This window comes from Vespula vulgaris, chromosome 19 (genome assembly GCF_905475345.1).
Source record: "Vespula vulgaris chromosome 19, iyVesVulg1.1, whole genome shotgun sequence".
Taxonomy (NCBI): Eukaryota; Metazoa; Arthropoda; class Insecta; order Hymenoptera; family Vespidae; genus Vespula; species Vespula vulgaris.
Genome location: NC_066604.1, coordinates 3,370,523 through 3,392,814, shown reverse-complemented (window position 1 = coordinate 3,392,814; position 22,292 = coordinate 3,370,523). Strand labels below are relative to the sequence as shown.

At 36.3% G+C, this 22,292-nt stretch overlaps 2 protein-coding genes across 19 annotated transcripts in view; one reads left to right on the top strand and one right to left on the bottom strand.

Moving 5' to 3' along the window:
• The window catches only part of LOC127070924 (dopamine receptor 2-like), a 48,684-nt gene that overhangs the window by 17,541 nt on the left and 8,851 nt on the right, over positions 1-22,292 (top strand). For 12 of the 18 annotated variants that reach the window (XR_007784738.1, XR_007784737.1, XR_007784742.1 and 9 more), the window contains one exon: positions 22,139-22,223. Coding sequence is in view for 8 of the 18 variants with exons in the window: in XM_051009523.1 (XP_050865480.1) it covers positions 22,139-22,223 (85 nt within the window). In the remaining 10 variants the exon portion in view is untranslated. Of the gene's footprint in view, positions 1-3,163; positions 4,402-5,102; positions 5,201-5,271; positions 5,540-21,433; positions 21,503-22,138; positions 22,224-22,292 lie in introns of those variants that run through there. The other 6 variants (XR_007784744.1, XR_007784741.1, XR_007784740.1 and 3 more) reach the window with 4 other exon arrangements.
• On the bottom strand, positions 18,912-21,415 carry LOC127070923 (uncharacterized). The gene has a single exon (XM_051009519.1). The coding sequence runs from the start codon at positions 21,271-21,273 to the stop codon at positions 19,381-19,383; it is 1,893 nt and encodes a 630-aa protein (XP_050865476.1). The 5' UTR covers positions 21,274-21,415; the 3' UTR covers positions 18,912-19,380.

Genomic DNA, 22,292 nt, shown 5'->3' with positions numbered 1-22,292 from the left:
GCGACGATAAAATCGTTAAAAGACAGAAGCTAACGACGTTTCGTTAAAATTTTCTGATTTATTTGTCGAGCATGAGAGAGAAAGAGAAAGGAAAAATGGAGCAACAATCTCGTCTCGTCGAACGCCGACAGCTTTTCTCGCGACAAGAGAAGAAAAGAAATGTCGACTATCTAATACGGCTTTGTGAAAAATGACGGTGTGTCCAACGATAAATAATAGCGATCCTGGTCCTGTTAACGATAAAAAGTAAAAAAGGCCTGTGAAGAAGAGTGACGAGGCGGCCACTGTAGCGGACGCTATTCAACTGCAGACGTATAAATCTACGATTAAAAGAGAATTTTTGTTATTCATCGAGTACTATTTTTAATAGCAAACGAATTAAAGAAGACACATTATTTCCTTTTTCTCGTTTCTCGCATAGATTCTTTTTCATTCCGAACAAACTTCTTTTTTTTCAAACTTTGACTTATGCGTATTGGTCGATCGATATATCTCAAGATATAAGGCGAAACCTTGTAAAAAATGTAAATTTTCCCTCTGCATTGACTTAAAGTACACGTCAGTTGGAAAAGCGAGGAACGCATTTGCCACGATAAAGAAAGAAAATCGATTTTAAGGCGAAACCCATGCATCGTAAGCGAGACCCGTGAAAGGGCTCCTTGCTCGGCCACCTTGGTAGGTAGCACTTTATTTTTAGAAGCTCGTGAAAGCAACGGGAAAAGTTTTTATTTGTCGACTTTAGATACTCCGCTACTTTGCAAGACTTCCGTCTCGAGATTTGAGTATCAGTCACGAAAAAAAAGGGAATAGGATAAAACGCTCACGATCAAAAGAAAATTCAATATTATCAGATCGACGTCTATTTCAAGCTACTCGAATATATTCGAAAGGGAAAATAACGTGAGACGAATATAGAAGGTGATTGCCACCCTCGCATCCCCTCTATTTACATCGAGGAAGGAACATGTATATATAGAGAAAAAGTCATTTGAGATAAGCCACACTGTAGCTTTTTACAAGCTTAACAAAAATTCTCTTATAATGAAGGATGTGTGTTTGTTTGTCTATATACGTTTATGTAGATACACACACACGCGCGTTATCTACAGCAGTTTGGATTATCCTTAGAGTACATGTACGTACTTACATGACTATTTTTCAAACAAGCAAAACAACGTCCTTATGTTAAAATTATATCTCATTTATTTTTTATGATATACTCACATTCTCGCGAAATAAAGGTCCAAACTTTTTCTCTTTCTCGATTTATAAAACTGAGTCTCTTTCGAGCGTTTACGTGGGAAAAAATAAACAGCCGAGGGTGAATTTTTTTTATTTAATCCTGCGGGGAAAGTTCTGTCGGAACAGGTACCATTAAGATGATAGAGAACGAAATAAGATGACTGGCATTGAATAATACCATATATACTAACGGCTTGACTTTATGCAGTGAGGCGAATATGTCAGATGGCTCGTGTATATTCTATAAATTTTATCTAAAGCAAGACTCTTCCGGAAAAGGAAAAAGAAGATTAAGCAGCGGAAGACGACGAAGAAAATAAAAAGATAAGATAAGATAAGAAGGAGAAAAACGTTTAACGTTTACGTTTCCACGTCGGTGGAAAATATAATACCTGGGTTAATCGATCTTTCAAGCCGTAAGAACTCCCGTAGGTTTAACTTAAGCAACAAATTTTTAAAAACTCGATTCTTCCCGACTATTGCATCTATCAACAAATTCGTGAAAATATATTTTTTTTAATTATTCGTAAACAGGCTTTTGAAATACAAAATGGACGGAGATAATTTGATATCTTTTTAAATCGGAATGACGGAAAGCGAAAACTTTTGTCAAATTACACCGTACAAGCAGCACGGTCATATAATTCACTTTATATGAAAGAGACGGTAAAGAGATTCACGCTTCTCTTTGAATACGCACGTCGAGAAACATCCAAGTTTCCTGCGTCATATTTGCAAAAGGCAGGCAACCGCTGAAAACGCGAGTATACTATATACAACCGAATATGGCTTAATGATCCCTTTTGACGCGGTACATATACGAGCCATAAAAGAGAGAATAACATTTTAGTCTAGCTTTCTACATATTTTCTGTTAACATACTGTAGCCTATGTAAAACTACAATATTTGCGTGTCGTACGTTCCTCCCAAATAACACACACTCAACGTTTCTATAATAATTAAAAATTATTCTATATAATATATAATAATTCTCCCTCCATATATTATATATAATAATACTATTCTCCCTCTCTCTCCCTCCCACTTTTTCTCTCTCTTGGATCAAGTAACTCCAATTATGAGATACTAACAATGTGTAATAATGTGTAATAGAATCCATTTTCTCTATGATTTATATAAAAGTTTTCTTTGAGATGAAAGAGTGTAAGATCCTATCGTATTTATGTACTCACGGTTGCTACAAACACTCCTCGCACTTCGACCGACAGAAATATATCAAACGCAGGCAACCGAGTGAAATTTTTAAACACGATTTTCTCGAAAATAAGGCCTGCAAACGAAACAATGTTACTATTTGTTTTTTAGCTTATTGTTATATGTAGAATCTAACATCTCGCCCGGCTGTACCAATCCATACGGATATATACGTATATACATTGAAGCATTTTATTCGATTCTAGTGTGAACTCCAGGTTTCAAGGATTTAGCTAAGCTTAAGAGTTTATACATTTTTGGGATATATATCTAACCTACATATGTATCTAAAATATTCGAGCCAATGAAATGTGTATTTTCAATTTTGAGGACAGAATCGTATGAAGCATGGAATATCTTTAAGCACGACCGCACTAAGTCCTTTGACAAGGACTAAGCTCTTGACACAAGGAACCAGATCTATCTCTTTCAACATTTGACCAGAGGACTAAGCAGTTTGCTTGCAATTCGATACAAAACAATTTCATATTTCGCAAAAGTATTCTCCTAAATTTCAGTAGGATTGGTTTAGCCATTTTTGGCCAAATTTTGTAACATTTTATTATCTGAGAGATAAGAGGATTACCTCTTATCTATTAAAAATACATCATTGCGATTCGAGCATTGTATACTAATTCTTTAAAAGCCACGCCCTTTAAGATGCAATAACCAAGCTTTAATATTATATCGTAATAAAATTTAAAGGAAACTTGTCCTAACTTTCGGAAATCCGTATACCTGTTCTTAACATTCACCTCGAAGAGGATTTTACTTCACGAACAGCGAATTCTACAATCCATCATCGTAAACATCTCGATGTCATTCTTCCCTACGCAAACCAAATATAATGCAAGTAGCTCAAAGCATATACACGTATACGTAACGTTGCTGTGCATGTATCTGCATCGAATCTCTAAAGCTTAACCCTTTGCACTTTAGATTTACCTCTGACGTGTGACTATACTTATAATCAATAAAACAAGCAAAAGGAAATAGGTCTGTTAAAAATTACATTCAAATATATATCAATACATACACAGATACGCATCACGTTTACAGATGATAGATATACATAAATATAATTAGAAACTTTTATATTCGTCGGAAACTTTATTTTACTTCTTTATGCAGTCTCTTGTTACCGTTTCAATTTATTGGCACGTATAAACTTCGATACGCATTATTTATATATTAAAGTTACTCGAATAAAGAGTTCCAAGCACTTTTAATTAATTAAATATGGAGAAATTAGTGTGCCGTACGAAGCAAAATTGTTTTTTCTTGTAGATAAAGAATCCTTCGGAATAATAAATAATCCTCTTTCAAATTTTGAATCGAAAAAACTATTGTGAAGAACGAATATATATATACTTTGTAGATCCGCTTCTTTTTTATTTATTATGACAACATTAAAATTGATCGATCCTATATATAGATCGAGTTATATTTGTTTAAAAGTTTATAAAATTTCTATAACATCAGTATCTTTTTGCATTGTTCGAGGTTACTATTCTTGGAAAGCTAATCGATTTTTCTCTTTCTAAAAAAAAACAAAATAACAGGATCGTACTTAAGAAGTTAACAGAACACGTAATCGATAATCGAGTTTTATGCTTTAAGCGTCTAACTTTATCTAATGTATTTTCTCTTACCGTAGTTAGAAAAGAGCTAGGAAACTTGTGTGTGCCGCTCTAAATAAAGAAAAGATTTCTCAAAAGTAAAAGACATCGTGAGTTTGTACACGTTGACGCGTAAGGAAATATAGAAATAATTCAGGAAATCGTTGGAAATACCGTCGAAACATCATTTCCATAACATCTGCCATGAGAGTGTAATAAAGGTCCGGCGTTGTTTATCGGGTTTAGTGGTTATTGTGAAGCAACCAAGTTGGAAATGTTTGCATAGAGGCCAACAATGGTGGCCATCCACACTGCTTTGTTCGATACGACGATGATATTTTGTCAAACAAATTTGGTACCGTCAAAAAGATTACATTCGATGTAAAATGCATGTATTCATATTGTATATTATTCCCTCGATAGATAAATATTAAGAAAGGCCAAATATTAAGATAGGTTGAAAAATGAAAGATGTAGAAAAGCTAGAAACGGCACGTTTTGAGGTAACGTTTCGTATAGATACATACTTCGTACAACACATTAATTTTTTTATTGCTACTTAAAATTTCAGAGCTCTCGCTCTCTCTCTTTCTCTCTTCACTTCCAAGGGACTAAAATGGCTAAAATGAAAAAGAAAGTATGGTGTCGAAGTGCGATCATTTAAAATGCGAAAGGATCCATTTCTCACAAAAGGTTTCCTCCCTACGATGACTTTCGAAGATGGAGTTAGCCGGCCGTTTTATTTCGCTTTAGCTACACGCACCGTGGAACTTTGAAAATTGATGGTTCGATGGCTTGGGCGATCGTAAAGTCGGTTAACAAGTTGAAAAGAGAGTAATGGACTAGCTGACTCGGCCGACTCCATTTTCAAGTCTCCGTTAAGTATGTGCGTGTCCAATAAATCGTCTGCGGACTATCCATCACTGTTCAAATTCATAATACTCGTGTCCTTTAACGCTGCACGAACAATTATTATCTCCGTACTCCGTTCTTGACACAATTTTTTAATTTTTGGATTACTTCAGGAGAGTAGGTGAGCGAGGCGACAAGTAGGTACTATAGTTGGGCCGAGTAATTCATACGAGTTAGCGGCGTCGATATCAACGCTCAAGGGATTCTAAGTGTACGTACTCGGTGGTATCGGATATTCCTGCAAATTGAATCGAGAATAGTTTCGAACTAATTTCGTTGCAGGCCCGACCGAGGTTGCTCGCTGAAGAAGCTACGAAACGAACCAACCTGTACATCATTCGAAACAACCACAATCGCTGTTATAATATTTTACTTCGGACAGCTCGATCCATTGACTTAAATGCAAAATATTTAACTCCCTATGAAAATCTCTATTTTATATCTAAATAAAAAACACTAGTATTTTCCACTTGCTTGCCTTTTGAGGCGAGCTTATATCGAATCGGAGATTTGAAATTTTATGAGACTTCGATAGGTAAAGAATACCTACTTACAAGTTTTTCTTGTTAAAAGGAATGTGTGTAAAGTGTTTTGTACGAATAATGTTGGCAAGAAAATAACAAACAATAACAGTAGGAAAATACATAAATTGAATACGACCAAACAATAGTTTGAAAATTTCCGTATAAAGACGACAATTTGTATTCTCCAAGATGTAAGCTATTTCGTTCTCCTTCCGGCATTCAATCTCGACAGCACAAAATACGTCGAAACTTCGAGGAAGCGTTTAATCGTTGCGTAAATATCGCCATCTCCTCCGACTTCTCCTAATTTGATTTGTCTTGGTACTCGACACAAGGAAAGCTTTAGCTAAGTGAAGAGACCAAAAGAAATAGAAAGCTGTGATGAACATCGGAAAACGAGTGCAGTGTTGTTAGACTTTAAATGCGGCAACACGAATAAATTTCTAATTAAAACTCCCTCAAAGTACCTTCCTTAGTTGTCCTTGTCGTTCGCGAGTCTACCGCCGAACGAAATTAAAACGTGCTAGTGTATAGACGGCGGCATTTTAAAACTCGGTCAGTCGCTTGGCTGTACTTCGTCGAATCGTTAATTCGAACCGAAACGAAAAAAAAAATAATCGGGTAATCGTCCAGAAATTATGCGATTAAGTAAATTTGATTGATGATTAAGCGAAAATTCCAATTATAATCGCGATCGAGTCGAGTCCTTTCGCGAGCCATCTCGTTAATGAATAATGAAAAACGCGAATAAAGATAAAACGAATTTACAGGTACAATTAATTTGGGAATATGCTTACAGAGCACGTTCCAAGCTTATCTCAGGTCAATTTTAACATTCAATATAATATACTTATACTAAAGAGACAAAGAGGGAGATAGAGAGAGAGAGAGAGTAAAAGAGAACTATGCCACTTTTTTTAATTATGGAGAAATTAATATATTATATTAACATGCTGCGTGAGGAATAAAATCGGCTTGCAAGAAATTTAATAAAAATAGAATATACGCCTCGTTGTTCGTCCGACTGTCATTTTGCAAACATGATGAAAATCGATCAGAGGAAATTATGTCCTGCGACGATTAGCCAGTTGACGAAAAGGAGAGGTCTATTAAAGGGATTTTAGAGGGCTACGAAAGTAAACGCTGTTGCATCGCTTATCGAGCGATAGGCTATCATCCGTTCTAACGACGAAACACACGCGTATAAAGGGAAAGTCTCTATGCGCGACACGGCCGAACCACCCGCATGTACGCGCTGCTTTTTATTTTCCAACGACAACCTCTTCGTCCGACATCGTGTGCAATTTGTAATGGAATTACTTCGGAGCTCCAAGAAAGTATATCAAATATAGATATTATTACGCATTAAATATAATATACAAAATCATAAATAATCGTATGGATGAAGAATGGTAGAAAGAAGCACAAAAATTCTTAAAATCTATCCGTAATTACCATCTCTGTAGAATCGAATTGAACCGAAATGAATTCATTAAATTGATTATATTAAACCCTACCGACCAAGAAGACGTAACCCATCCGTCCTAGTTTTCACAATATAGTCCGATAAATGAGGAAAAAAGAACCGATATAAATAACGATAGCTACATAAAGGCCATAGATGTAAAGAAGGCGATAGCTCCCTCGGACAGGAATGCCTGCCTTTCAGCCTTTCAATTCGCCAATGGAATTGCTTTCTCTTTGCGGACGAATAGGATGCCGTTATTTTTGGTCTCTTAGAATTGCTCCATTTCGTTCTAATACCTTGATATTACCATAGAATAGAACAATTAACCTAATTACTTTCACTCACAAATAAAATCCCTATTAATTTCTCGTTTAATTTCAACTTATCAATTCGAAGCAGCGTTTATTGGTCGCATTTTTATTACCTACTCATACATGTAAATTATAAGGCATCTACACTTAATATGAAAATCAGCAATATCCACGCAACGAAATATTCAATCAGATTGCTGATTGGAAATGTGCGGTATATTTTGTTTATGTTTATGTGCGAAGAAACCTAGCCTCAATGCAGCTTTCCGTTCATTTCCAATGACCGAAATTAACCAATCGTTTCTCGTTTCCTATCGATCGATCGGAAGAAAGCGTCGTTAATTTGCAAGTCCGAAAATCGGTATTGCTCATTGTTCGCGTTTCATGCTGCCACGATAATCGTGTTTGTTGCCGAATTTCAGAATGTGTCCGCATAAAACGAGGCTTATCGATGCTTATTTCAATGCTTGTCGCGTCAATGTAACAATGAATTTAAAAACGAAATAAACAGTTATATTTCGGTGAATAGCGGAAAGCGATAATTTTAACGAATATCAAATTTGGATACACACGTGCGCACGCAAGCACGAAACGGATTTTATTACGTTTCGATATTTATTATTAATCATTGTCGATGGAACGACAATATCGACAATTCCTTTTCGCGGCATAGTTTCGAAATCATGTTCGCGCAAATGGAACGAAGAAACGTATGAATAGATAAAAGTAGGAAAAAACGTTGTCGTGTTGCTAATGGATTCGTAAAGATGTATTTTCATCGAGGTAAAGCGAGGGAAAACGGTATACCGCGTTCGATGAAATCGATTGAAATGCGAGAAATATTATGAAATTTATCGGCGTTGCGTCGTGCCTTCTTGATTCTCTATCAGCCTCGTCTCTTCATCCATTTTAATCGAATCTCGTCGCGATCGCGTTGAAGTTAAGCGTTATTTATGGTTAACTAAGTTTTGCGTTATTTATGATTAACTATCACAAGGCTGATGATTACCGACGCGAACAAGTTAATTTTTTAATAGTTCTTTCTACACAGGTACATGCAATATATTATCTCCAGCGTTGCGAATTGCGATACATATTATACAACTTGTTTCTTTCTTCTTCAAAGATACCAGCGATTATAGTTCCGAACCGATAAAGTCGAGGTCTGCCTTTGAAACATTTCCATGTTGGTTACACTCTCGTCAAATGATTGAAATGAGTAGATAAGCTTGTATACGGTCACGGTAACGTGCAACATTGATAAGAGAAAGATCTGAAAGATTAGTGTGACGTTTATGGATCGAAAGAAACATTCGAGTTAGCTAACAGATTATTCTAATGCAATTTTTTCCTTTGTATGAAAAATTTAGTTAGTCGAGGTACAAGAATTTATTAAAATCTCCACATTTTTCGATAATTTCGTAGCTTCTTTCGCTTGTTCGAATAATCTTTTTCATGCAAAAATGGAGCGCGCATACATGTAGAACTTTTGTTAATAACATATTCCCTTTCTACATGGAATATAGAAATATTTCTATAACTTGCTATATCGATTCATTCTAACTAGTAAAATGTTTAGCTTGTTACAACGAATGCCTCCTTTAACAAGTATGTGAGATCAAAGTTATAGATATCACTTTGATGTGACTCCGCCCGCTTGACATGAAATTTCTACTTGTAAAACTTAGGAACAAAATACCTGTTTCCGTAAGCGTGAGTATAGGCAAGGAAAAACCATGTCCTTGATAGATATGCCAAAGGAAACAAAAAAGGAAGAGACAGAATCGTAACACTTCGTGTTGGCAGGGTTCACGAGATATATACAGTAGGTACATACCTATTTTTTGCTTAGCTTCCATAATTTCTCATACATAATGCATCGTTATGCAAGTGCAACACCAAAGTGGATTTCAATGTATTTTGCATACAAACCCTTGCGAATCGAATTTTTTTACAAAAAATCTTACTTCCTTACCAGTAGACGAGCAAAACATGCGATGATGTCGTTCGTCAACGACTATTTATAATTTTACATTAATCGACGTATATGACTTATGTTTCTTAAATTTAGGATGATAGTGTCAATCTTCTTATGGTATTCTAGCCAAGTCTGTCCTCGTCTCTTTTTTCTTCTCTCTTAAAAAATGCTATGTTTCATGAAGACCATTAAATATGTAACGTCTATGTATATTTAAACTTGTCATCTAGGAACACTATCCTGTTTTCTAAGATCCAGGCTCTTCAGTTTGCATTAACACGTAGGAATACGTCTCGAATCAATAATCTAACGATACATATCTACGTCTAGTGGCATTCCATCCTCGTGTTTGAGATCAAGTTTGCAAATCCCCTACTATTTCGATTATAAGACGATCGGTATTCTGATACGAATTAAAAATTATATCGTACGCGTTTCTATTCCGCTCTGTTATACTTATTGCTTAAAATTTTTCTACTTCGTCGTGGCTCGTAGCTATTATTTCCGTTATTAGTATCGTTAATTTATTATTATTATGACTAATGTTATAATTTATCATTCCTTTCTATTTTGCACTTATGAAGGTTAGTCCGTTTCTCTCTCTCTCTCTCTCTCTGGTCTTACGTTTATAAGCACGTACGTAAATACACGTAATGCATGGGTATGCACGTGTACGTGTACATATGTACGTGGGAAGGAACGCGTGTCACGCAAAGTACTTTGGAAGCAAGCTCTGCGAGACATTCAACACGTTCGTAACATATGCTTTTGCGATCTCACGTACTTGAGAGGAAAATGTTGAACATCGCCCCGAGAAAATATTCCTACTGCAAGAGATAAGGGTATGGGATAGGTCGCCGAACTTGAGATGAGAAAGAGCAACGATACGTTTCTTTTTTCATATATAAGGAAGAGTTTTCAAATCCGTATCCCATCCGCATCCCATTTTATTTCTCGATACAAACGACATCTAATCATTTATAGATTGTATCTTATTTTATGCATCTATGTTAGAAACACTTTAAAGGGTCGGGTACGATTGATGAAATTTTTTGATCTAATCGCTCGTAAAACTAACGCTTTCATACGCCGATCATCGTGAAAAAAAGTTACAAAAAATAAATAAATAAATAAATAAATAAAAAAATAAAGAACGACGCAAGACTGAAGAGTAAGAGAAAGAGAGAGATGCAACCAATGATCGTTTTGCTAGTAATACGTGTAAGAGAATGAAGGGAAAAGAGAGAGAGTCACTGTGCTGCAATCCTACGTGTAACTATCACGCTTCACGGATATTTACCCGGGGTAAATGCAAAATCGATATACCCAGGGTCGTTCGATGATGTGCAGAAGGTGAGAAGAGTGAGAAAGAGAGGGATACCTCTCGATCCTCGAGGTCGAAAACTGAGTGGCCTCTCACGGTAAATAGTTATTAATAAAGATTTAATCGTCCATCTTTTCGTTTAGCAAACCAAATTTTTGGATAAGATTTTTTTTTAATATTCCTATAAAAGGAATCTCCTTTAAAAATCTTCGCTGAAGTTTCGCAAAAGGACGATAGATCAAACGTAAGTACGATCCTCTAAGTAAAAGCTTTTTTTACAGGCTACATTGTTATTTCTTTGTTTGTTTCTTTCTTTCTCTTTTTTCGTTCTTTACTCGATGACATTACGCGTTAAAGCTTTCACGAGAGAGAGCACGTCATTTTCCGTTAGTAAATTAATAGGTGTATAGATACCAATAAATCGTTTAGCGATGCTTCGTTCGACCGATCACAGCGATATTTTTAATCCGATACGAAGTATTTGTTTTCGATAACCCACAGGTATTGAGTATTAACACAGTAGCTGTCATAGATGGAACCCTTTTTGTTCCCTTTTTGTTCGACGAAAATTTATCCTGCCATTCTTCTTCCACTTTATCTGACAATGAGAAATCATTTTATTACCGAACTCGAGATAAGAAACAATACCTATATCAAAAATGGACCAGTCGGTTCATCTCTCGATTGGCCATCTCGAACTTCGAATATTTGAGGCTCCCTATCGAGAGTTAAGAAGAAGGTCTTTTAAAAGTTTATTAACGAGCTTGAATGAAAAAAAGATCAGCTGTTGTTCTTTTTATCGAGCATTTGAAAAGAAAAGTAAATAAAAAATGAGAAGGAAAAAGGTTTTCTTCCTTCGACAGTCTTATCGAAAAGGAGACGCTCCAAGGATCGACTACTCTTGGAGGATCCTTCAGGAAAGTTGAAGATCGAAGTTGTAATCGAGGGAATCTCGCTTGGGAGCAAACTCTAGGAAGCTAAGAAGATGAGAAGAAGAAGAAGAAGAAGAAGAAGAAGAAGAAGAAGAAGAAGCAGGAAGAGGAGGAGGAGGATGAGGAAGGGAAAGAAAAGTTGCAAACCTCGCTCGTGATATGAGAAGTAAGAAGAGAAGCCACAAAGACGATAAATCCTTGTCGTCCTGACTCTCAAAGGTGATCGCGAGGATAACGTTACTCTGACACGCCTCGATAACCTTAATTGCCGCCACAAGAGAATGTAGGCGCGTCCATTGTTGGATATATATATATACACACGACTAATGCGCCCAACTAACACCGAGTTGCCATTAAAGCGTCGCATCTTTTTGGCTTTTCTCACGTTTACTTTTCTTGCAAATTAAACTTTACCATACCGGATATCACAACGTCGAATGATATTTAATTCTATCCCATGTTTTTTCTACCGTGAACAATCAAATGGACGCTGATTAATTTTCTCGTAGAAATAAATTTTACTTTCCATTTTCCAACTCAAACATTTAAAATATTTTCTATCGAGACTTGGATTATGAAAAAAAAAGAATATATAGAGATATCGAGGAAAAGATTTGATCGATCGTTCAACGGAAAGATTTCGTCGAAAATTACAAAGCGTCTTCGAGCGTGATCCAATTAAAAGTTTGTACGAATCGTCGCTACGTATTCCCAAGGAAGAATATAAGTGCTTCCTCTTCGGACGGCCACTCCTCGCTTGGTTTCCTCGTCATCGGTTGTTCCTTCGATCTTCTTCGAGAAAACTCAACTCTTTGTATCGTTCGATCGACTACAAGTACATCAGCCACGCTCGAATAGTCATTAAATCTTCTTAACTACGCTTTCGAAGGATGAACGGTGAGAAAACTTGAACGATTCGAAGTGCAGATTCGACGAACTTTTCATTACTTGCTGCTTGCTATAGTCTTTACGCCATATAAAATGAAAAGAGTAAGAAGGAAAAAGAAAGAAGAAGAAAGGGAAAGAGATAATGTAGAAAAGAGAGCAGTGAACGGGATATATTAAAAAAAAAAGAAAGAAAAAGAAAAAAATCAACACCAAGGATAGAAATCTCAAGGTAGGATTTTCCCGATCGAAGTGGTAGGCGAGCTGAAAGGAAGCGTAATTTTCAAGATAACAAGCTATATTTCGTGTCTGGACCGTAGAACTGGAGTCTGGAGCTGTACTGGGCTCTAGACTGGATGTCTGGGAAGGAGTCTTTTTATCGGGGAAGACGGTAGACGAGAAAACGGGCTTCCTTTACCGTACGTAGATACCAGATAAAAACCTACACCGTGTATCCTTGGTAACCGTAAATACGATCTCGAGAAAATCTTGAAACGACTAAATATTACGACGGTCGATCGGCTTTAAGTCGTGATAATGTCAAATTCGTCGGGACGATTTAAATCGATATATTAGCCATCGATCGATGTAGAAACTAAAGCTCGATACACGTTCGATCGTTAGAATATTAAATAAATCAGCGACTTTTCGATTCTAGTTAATTCATTCGCGATGCTATCACGAACGTGAAAGTTTGACAAAAAAGAAGACAAAGCGACGAGTACGAAAGAAAAGTATAAAGAGAAAGAGAAAAACATTCATGGTGGAGCATTATTAAAAAGCAAGGTGTACGAGAAGAGTAGAAAAATAAAAGGAAAGAAAAATGGATAGGTCCAAAGGAATCCAATAAAATTTGATTAGCTGGTCGAGAGCGCAAGAAAATCCGGGTCACAGCCGTTCGGCAAGAAACTAAGTCGGCAACACTTTTCCTTTCTTTATCAGTGATTTCGATTTTCGATTTGTCTCCATGTTTCTTTTGCAACGATAGAGTGCCTCTTACTTTCCCGTTGGCATCATATTTCTTCTATTATTTTCGTTTAATCGTTTTCAACTATTCTTCCGCATCATATTCCTTATCAAATTAATTTTGCTAATTTCTTTTTATCTGCTGTCAGAGACGATGCTAAACATTGAATTTCTGCTCGTTGACTTCTAGCAATGATGACAGTCGAACTCTTGTAGAATTTGTCTTTTGAAGTCAACTTGATAGTACGTAAGTTTCATCGTACGACCTCATCATTAGGATCGTACCACTTATATCTTCCAAAATTCTATTTCAGGATATCCAACGGCGAATCGAATTAAACTTGTTCCACGGTCGATGGGGGGTAGTAGTACGTCTATTAGAGCTTCCTTAAACCTAACGGGTAGTCGTAAATCGTCAGTACCGCGTTAACGTTGATCTTCTTCTCCATTCTATTTCAAGTGGATTATGCGATTTGCATGTAGATACATACGCATTAAAGTGTCGATGAAAATCTTTTCTATTTTACTCGACTCAAGACCATCGTTCTTTCCACGTTAGAAAAACTTTAACTCTTGTTTCGAAAATCGATAAGAATCGCAGCATAAATTTAAACGACAAAATGTCTCATAATTTTTAACATTCTAACGTATTAATATCCTAGCTCGAGAGGAAAATGGGAAAATTCAGGGATTGTTCTCTTGATTTTTCTTTAATAGAACCAATCGAAGTTTTCAAATGCAGATATAGAAGAACCTAACGATTAGAGAAACTTTGGCGAAACGAAAGAAATATCGTTCGCATTTAAAAGTCTCCTGGAACAAGGTACAGGTGTAATTGCACCTAGTCGAAAGTATCATCCATGCAATCAGCCATGACGAGGCCATTTTCATTTCGCTAGGAAGGGTCATTTTAATCCGAGGACGCAAAAACGTGAATTCGTAACTTCAGCGGAATGAAACGAGATGAAAAAAGTGCTTTAGGTACGATCGCTAAATATCGCAGTAATACGTAGGTACGACGGAAGTCGAAAACTCGTGAAAATTTCATCTTTCAATTTATGATCTATGTTAGCGTAGAAGGAAGTCTTCCGAAGTCATATTATTTTGTATAGACCAATAAGCAGTTTTCTTTCGCAGTGCAGATAAGATCGCGAACTATCGAGTCGAAATTCCAAAGAAACGAAGTACGAACGTATGAAAACTTTTTTTTTTCGATAAATCCGAGGTTATTTCTTGAAAATAAGAATGAAAGAGAAGGAGAGGGAGAGAGAGAGAGAGAGAGAGAGAGAGGGATGGCAAGAAGCTATGAAAGGAAGGGAGTAAGAGTGCCGACGCAGGAATGACGCAGTCAATAGTCGTCGAGGTCTTTGTAGAGTCGACGTCATCGACGAGACGTCGGCATTGGGCGCCGAAACGTCTGAGGATTCCGGCGTTATACCTTATAGAACCCTACCGAGGCCGACTCTCGCTTACTTCTTCCTATTTGCTTGGCACCCATCTCTCTCCCTCTCTCCTTCCTCCCACAATTTTCCTTTCTTCTTTTATTCTTCTACGTTCTCCCCTCTTTCTCTTACTTACTTACATCTCGCTCCTTGTCATAGTCGTCGATATTCTTAGAAACATCGTATCCTGACATCGTAGGCCGAAACCATAAATCGAACGACTTAGTCCCTACCATTCTCTTTTCCTTCCCAGCCATTTATTCGCCGTCCCTCGAAACTACACCGACTTTTGTGCTTTCCTTACCCTCTTACTCGACGCTTTTTCGTTTACGTTATTTTTGATTAAAGAAGAAGTCTGTCACGAGGAATATCGAACTCTTATTCTCGCGCATTTTCATCTTCGAATTCTTATTCTCTCGATCGAACACTCGATGACTATTTAAGCTCTCTAAGCGGAATAATGGACGAGGAGAGAGAAAGGAAGAAAAACAATTACAAGAATTAAAAGATTCGATAGATCAAGAAGCGAGTACGACGAGGATGTAACGCACCTGAAAGATAACTAACTCAATTTAGAATAATTTCGCTGGTAAGTCTCTCACATCCGATTAGTTCCGCCTTTGCTTGAATTAATCGCGCGGATAGAGCGAGCTCGATCAAGAAAGCATACTCTTAAGTCGAGATTAATCCTACTTCGATCGAGTAACAAACTATATAGAAAATGTTTGCTTTATAAATATAAACTTCGTTGGATGCCATGTTGACGCAGGAAGGCTACGAAACAATGAGTATTATACGATTTTGGATAATTTATAAATGAAACGTTTCAATTTTTATCTTTCCATTTATAGATTTTCTTTTAGAAAAGTTTTTAAAAAGCCGTACGTCAACAAAACGCTCTTGTTTTCGACTTATTTCGTTATCCTGTATCGCGTGGTCTTTAATTAATAAAGAGTCCCAGCGATCGTGTCTTCGATTTTGCCGCTTTGTGAAAGCTTTCTCGAAAATTCCCTCCGGCATGGCATGCCCTCTCTTCTCTCTCTCTCTCTCTCTCTTTCTCCCTCTCTCTTTCGACAAAAGAGCTTTATCAAGCAAGCGCTTTCGTGGTAGTCAGGATCGATGACATTCTAGAGCGAAACGAGCTAAAAGGAGAGAGAGAGAGGGAGAGCGGTACCAAGGTTGAAAATAAAAGCCACCCTTTCTCGATCTCTATCGATCTCCTGTAACACCGTTAAAGAATAATATTGTCGATGAATATACCCTGTTGTAACGGCACACAATGACGCTGAATTACGATGCAACGTTTACGACACAATGTAAATACACATGACGGCCTTGCTCGAACGGAAGTTCGGATCACATTGATATTTAGCTCTTGAAATTCTTCACCGAGTTATTTCATGACATTATCCCAACCCTTTTTTCTTCATTTTAGAATTAGATGGCTCGTGAAATATATATATAAGTATATAAAAAACATATACACATAATTTTCTATCGATTATGCAATACTAGACACGATAACCTTTCAAAGCTTACCTCTGCGAAATTCTATGATGCTTCTATTGCTCGTCTCTTTTTGGTTTATTTGTATTTATTTTATATCTATCTACCTTTATAAAAGCTTATGAAAATAGAATCTGCGATATTGTACGTGCGTATGTATTTTACAACAAACATAAATAAAAAAAAAATCCAATAAATTGAATTTAACGTAATTTCATTCGGAAAATTTAATTTAATTAATCGAAATCTTTTATGTTTTGATTCAATTACATTTTCTTGCTTTGGATAAATTTCATATTTTCTCTACACGACTTTAAAAAAGACTATACGAACGAACAAGATCGCATGAATACGTACGAACGTGCTTTGAAATTGAAAATCGTTCGAATTTTCAGGTCATTCCTGTCGCTTTCCTTCTCTCTCTTCTTTCAACCTGAAACAACGCTATATTAGACTTTCAAAGCAAAAATAAATGGGAAAATATTTGAGAGAGTTCGAACAGGTGTTTCTCGTTCGTTTCAATTCGAAATTCTTAAGGACCTACAACGAAATTCCTACAATTTCGAGTTTGTTGAGAGAAATTCGTGGAGTAGAAGGGCCTTCATCGGCATTGATTTAGCGTTCGGTATGTCGCAAATTTCGACGCGCTTCGACGATTGCCCCTCTGGTTAATGCGTTCGATGCACGTTTCCCTCTCATTAGAACGTAAACTCTGAACAAGATAGGATAGCTCGTTTAGCGAGGTACGCATACATCGATATACCTAGCAATCTACCTACCCGTAATAATATATCTATGTACATCTGCAGCCATTAATTTATCGCGGTATAAATTCCCCCTCCATGCTGCTGATTTGCACTTTTCTGTATTTCTATGCATCGATAACATTTCTTTTCGTGGTAAAACTATGAAAGACGAGAATAATAAAATTCTGTGGAAATTCGAGCTTAATTTAATGTCACAGGAAATTATAAAGATCGACGAAGAAATATTTCAAGCGCCTTTCAAACGAGCCATCGACGTAAGAAAAATATGCATGTGTTTTTTCATGACTTAGGTAAACGTATATGTATATAGAATATTATGGGCGAGTGCAATGAATGCGTGCAATTAAAAAATAAGGCACTCGAGAACGTAACCATTACCATTACTGACAGCTAAGCTAACAGAATTCATTTAGGTTCCCCGCTTTTAACGACTCCTTTCAATATTATTTTCGATTATTTTTATAAGTTGGATAAGTATCCACAAGAGGTATAGTCGAATAATTTCCGTATTGCTTATTGCAAAAACGCTTTGCTCCTCGACCACTTCGTCTTAGTTTCGTTCAACCCCTCTCCTCCTGTCTCTCATCCCCCATACCTTCCGAAACTCTCCTGCTCCTCGAAGCTCAGTCTTTTAGTACGTACGCATACAGTGTTACGCTTTTCCAAGTTCTTGTAACTTCGTTAACCTTAATAAAACTCGTTAGTTCGTTGTAATATTAACCTTATCCACGTAGACTATTTCTATTTCTTTTTCTTATTGCATTCAACCGCACGATATATTGTATTAACGAGAATATCCTTCGTAACTTTTCTATTTTTATTCAAATGTTTCCACTAAGAGAAAAAAAAACTCATTCAAATTGACTTCAACGAGAAAGATAGAGAACGCCGTCGCGATTCCAAGTAAACTTTGACTCTTGGATTACTCAATTTCATAACGATCAAAGGGGAATATATTAAACGACCTCGGGAGTGTAGAGTTCCAAATCTTTTGTCGACGTTCATGAATGTGATTTTATAGGAAATAGAGAATATGAAATTAAACTGAAATATCTTACGTACTCGAGAGAAATAAAACGAAATAAAAATTGCTTTAAATATAATATTTCGTAGATATTATTAAAACATCTTACCGAGCGTTTATAATATCCCGCGATCCCTTTTTCTCTCGGTCTCAAGATTCGATAAAATCGATAGATCAAACGATAAGAAAATTCATCTATAATGGCTATCTAATGGCTAGGTATGTATATCCGCGTAATCCGTAAATGGCATCTCGTCCGAGTCCATCCACGTACTCGTTATGCGATCAAGAATTAAGACAGTGACTGATGATGGCAGGATCGTTAATTAATCTCACGGCTTTACCAAGGTAGAAGCAGGATGCCGTTAATTTCGACGATATTGTACGTGATAATGGTGAGATGTGCTCAAAGCGAATTCAACAATGGACATAACTATTTCCATGTTATAGTAAAATGTTATTATAGTAATACGTACGTACATATACATGGTGCTTCCTTGAACGAAAGATCATTAAAAGAAAAGAAAAAACTAAGACTAAAGGAGATTATTAATGTAAATGCAAAAATACACGTTTGGATGTTAATCAGAATAGGTAACAGTAAAGGTATAACGCGTCAAAATATTCCAATATTATTTTTAGTGATCAGACACCACTTTCGAAAGAAAAAAATTGAAAGCACAAAAGGATTATGAATGAAAATGACATATATAATAATGTATATTTAATACACTTTTAATGAATAATTAGTAGACGTTGCATATTCTTTCAACGATCCACCGTAAGTATGCGAATCTTAAGTATACGTAATAATAATTCTCTCTATCTTTCTTTTCAAAGAAGAGTTTTAATGGAATTACATGAAAGTTTTCTAATAAACTCTTCAAAAAGGCATCCTGCTTTCGCGATCGTGATATTTAAAAAGCCTAGATGACTTTATTATAACCTCAGTAAAATTACACTCATAACGATCCCAGAGAGAAGTCCTTTTCTTCTTTCGATATTCTTTTGAGAAGATCTTTTGTCTTTAGTTCTGAACAAAAAAAAAAAAAAATATATAATAATTGTTAAAGTTATTACAAAACCGTTGAAAGAGCACTATTTTTTCACAAAATTATATTCACGAAAGCTTACATTTATACGTATGTTATACTAACGATAAGTTATCGTAATATTGAAGCGTTGCTTGTTACACGACTACCATAGAAAATATTCTTTACATATAATAATATATTCCAAATGTGTAATGAATACCCGTTTCACATTATTCTAAAAATTTGCTTGGAAAAGCTATTAGCTCGATAATAAAAACGCAAATTCCAATGAGATAACCGATAATTAATAATAAAAAACTAGGAGCTACGCTTTCGAGGTCGATAACGTTATCGGATTCAGTCTCGTCGTCCAAATGAAAATAATTCCCATTCATTGTGATTAACTGAGCCCAATGTTTTGTAATGCCATTCTCTATTAGCTCTTGCATCTTTATATTGATCCTTTTCAAGCATGGAAATCCTTTCCAGGTAGCGATGGCTAACGGATGAGTGCCCATATTCTCTTTCAATACGCTGACGTGTTGTTTTGGTAAATTTAATAATTGATGATCGGAAACATTCAGTTTAACGACGAGTGCTATACTTGTATTTTTCCCTTTGAAAAGATCCGAAAGCTGGCGGACATAATCATCGTAGGAAAATATCAGAAATTTTTCACGAATATCCCGAATAAGAACTTTCTCTTCGTAATCGTCGTCTTCATCTTCGTCTTTATTATCAAACAAATTCGCGTATCTCGAGGTTCCACCCAATTCCAATCCAGACGACAGCAATTCCTTCATCGTCTCTATTTGAAGATTCGACGCGTTAATGAGTTGTTCCGACAACGACGCGAGATAGTATTGAGTTATGAAGAAACTAAAGAGGGCCCAAGAAATGAACAATAGGCGACTTGAGGTTTCTACTGGTTGACGAAACACCGAAACACCAAGGACTAAGGCTGAAATGTCTAGGAAAGATATGTTTTTGATCAAGAACAATTTCACGATGATTCCTAATAAGAGAACACCTAAAATGCCTAGCCACACGGTTTTTCCGAATGGTGCGACCAAACCACGTAGCGATACGTTAGATTTAGTCGGCAATATCCAGACCAATGGTACCATGTCGTAAGCGATCGTAAAGTCTGTATCTTTATCAGGGTTCCATAGACGACCACCTATCAGCAAGTCGATTTTTAGAGCGTCTTGATACGTTATCATCTTAAAATCGTTGTCAATGCTTTCGTTGCCCGTCAATGTTATCAATTCTCTTATCGCTCGGCCCTTCATACCGGACAATATCTCCTCGATCATGAATCCTTCCAATCCTAATATTTTCCCACCGCCTGTCTCGTTACTCACGAAAGAGTAAGGCGGATAATCGTGGTAACCAACAACAAGTTTACAACCGTTCAATCGAAGGTTTTCGATCTCACTTTCGCCTTCCCAAACGTTTCCCTCACATTTGCTTAAAAGAATCGGTTCAGACGGAGTACACAATTCGTCGGGCTTAAAGGATCGACTACTTGCTAATAAGACGGTACCTCCAATATTTCCCAAAATGATGATTTTACTAATCCGTTCCAACCACATCCACTGTTGTATGTTATTGGCTTCTTGGAGAAAATTATCTTCGTCCTCGAAAATTCTTGATCCTATTATTACAACAAATTTGCATGACTCGTAAGTGCACAATTTGAGATAGTGGGTACAGTTTCTTCTTTTTAGATCCTCCAAGTTTTCGATGACGATAATTATGGACGATATCTTCTCGTATCCGTTAAGATCTTCGGCGTTGTTCAACGTATACGTTGCGATATCGGCTTGAAAAATACGTACGAGTAAATCTAAATCGGCTAATCTATCTTCGGAAGAGTTTGCCATAAGAACGGTCATAGAAGATTTCGAATGATCTCGCAGGAAACTCATGACGCAAGGTGTCCAATCTGAATCTAGATTACTCTTGTTATATCGTTCCATCGTATCGGCAATGATTAAGGAACGATCACCTTCCTGTATTCCTTGAGATTTCTCCAACTCCTGTAATTCGTACCAAAACTCTGGCACCATAATGGCAGAAACTATTTGAAACAGTATTTCTATGATCGCAATTGAAAGCATCGTCGTACTCAATAGCGAACTACAGCGAGACTGAACTAGTTCGTTTCTGTTTTTTTTTTTCCTCAGAATGCAGAATATATCCAAAGTTCTAATCGAGCCTGCACGTAATAATCATTGATATCACGCTCATTTCCTAACTAAATAAATATTATTTTAACAGCCATACTCGAATGTGAGAGGAAGATCACGCGACTTGAATGTATCGAGAATCATAATTATAATTATACAGGTATATCATAAAATTGAATCTCTTATTTAGATCATTGCGTACAACAGTTTTGTCTCATTTAACGATATAGTATTTGTATCAAATTCCGTCGAAAAAAGAAACAGATTTTTCTATTTTTTCCCTTTTTTTCTACGAAGAATCCAACTTCTAATTAGACTTTTTAAAAATAATTAAACAAAAAAGATAAAAAAAAGAGAGTTGTTAATGTCTATTAAAACGATGAAATAAGTGATATCTATCGCGTGTCACTTTTACGCTAACCGTAATGGTCTCTATGCAAATATCGTACAAACGAGCGTGGCACTTGAAAAAAGTATGCGCTTTGGTCATGCGATCTTAGCATTAAAATAACAGCATGCAGCAAAGTGCTGAAGAATTCGTGCAACGCGTCTTTGCGAAAGTAGTACGACCAAGTTTGCATTTATTCGGAAACAAAAAAAATAAAGTTAACTTCGATCGACCCGATCGTGACGACTCAGAAAACTAGAAACGTTTCATTTTCTTTAAAGTTATCCGATTAATGTTCGTACAATTGTTTCTTACAGACGATATATTAAATACGGTAAAAACCATTCACACACGCTCATAATTTTCTAATTTATTGCGATCGAGAAACATGATTTTTTTTTGTTTCAGAGCTTTCGTACGGATATTGTGCGTATGTTGTCCAAGACGAATGAGGAGGAGATATCAGCCAGCGTTCCGGTGTAAACCTAGTCAGGTGAGTTTAAGATTTCTACAAAAAAATATTCAAATACGACAAGTTTTTTCTTATATTATTTTTCTTCTT

Excerpts from the sequence above, each read along its gene's own strand:
- LOC127070923 (XM_051009519.1), bottom strand. The coding sequence starts at position 21,273 with ATGCTTTCAATTGCGATCATAGAAATACTGTTTCAAATAGTTTCTGCC.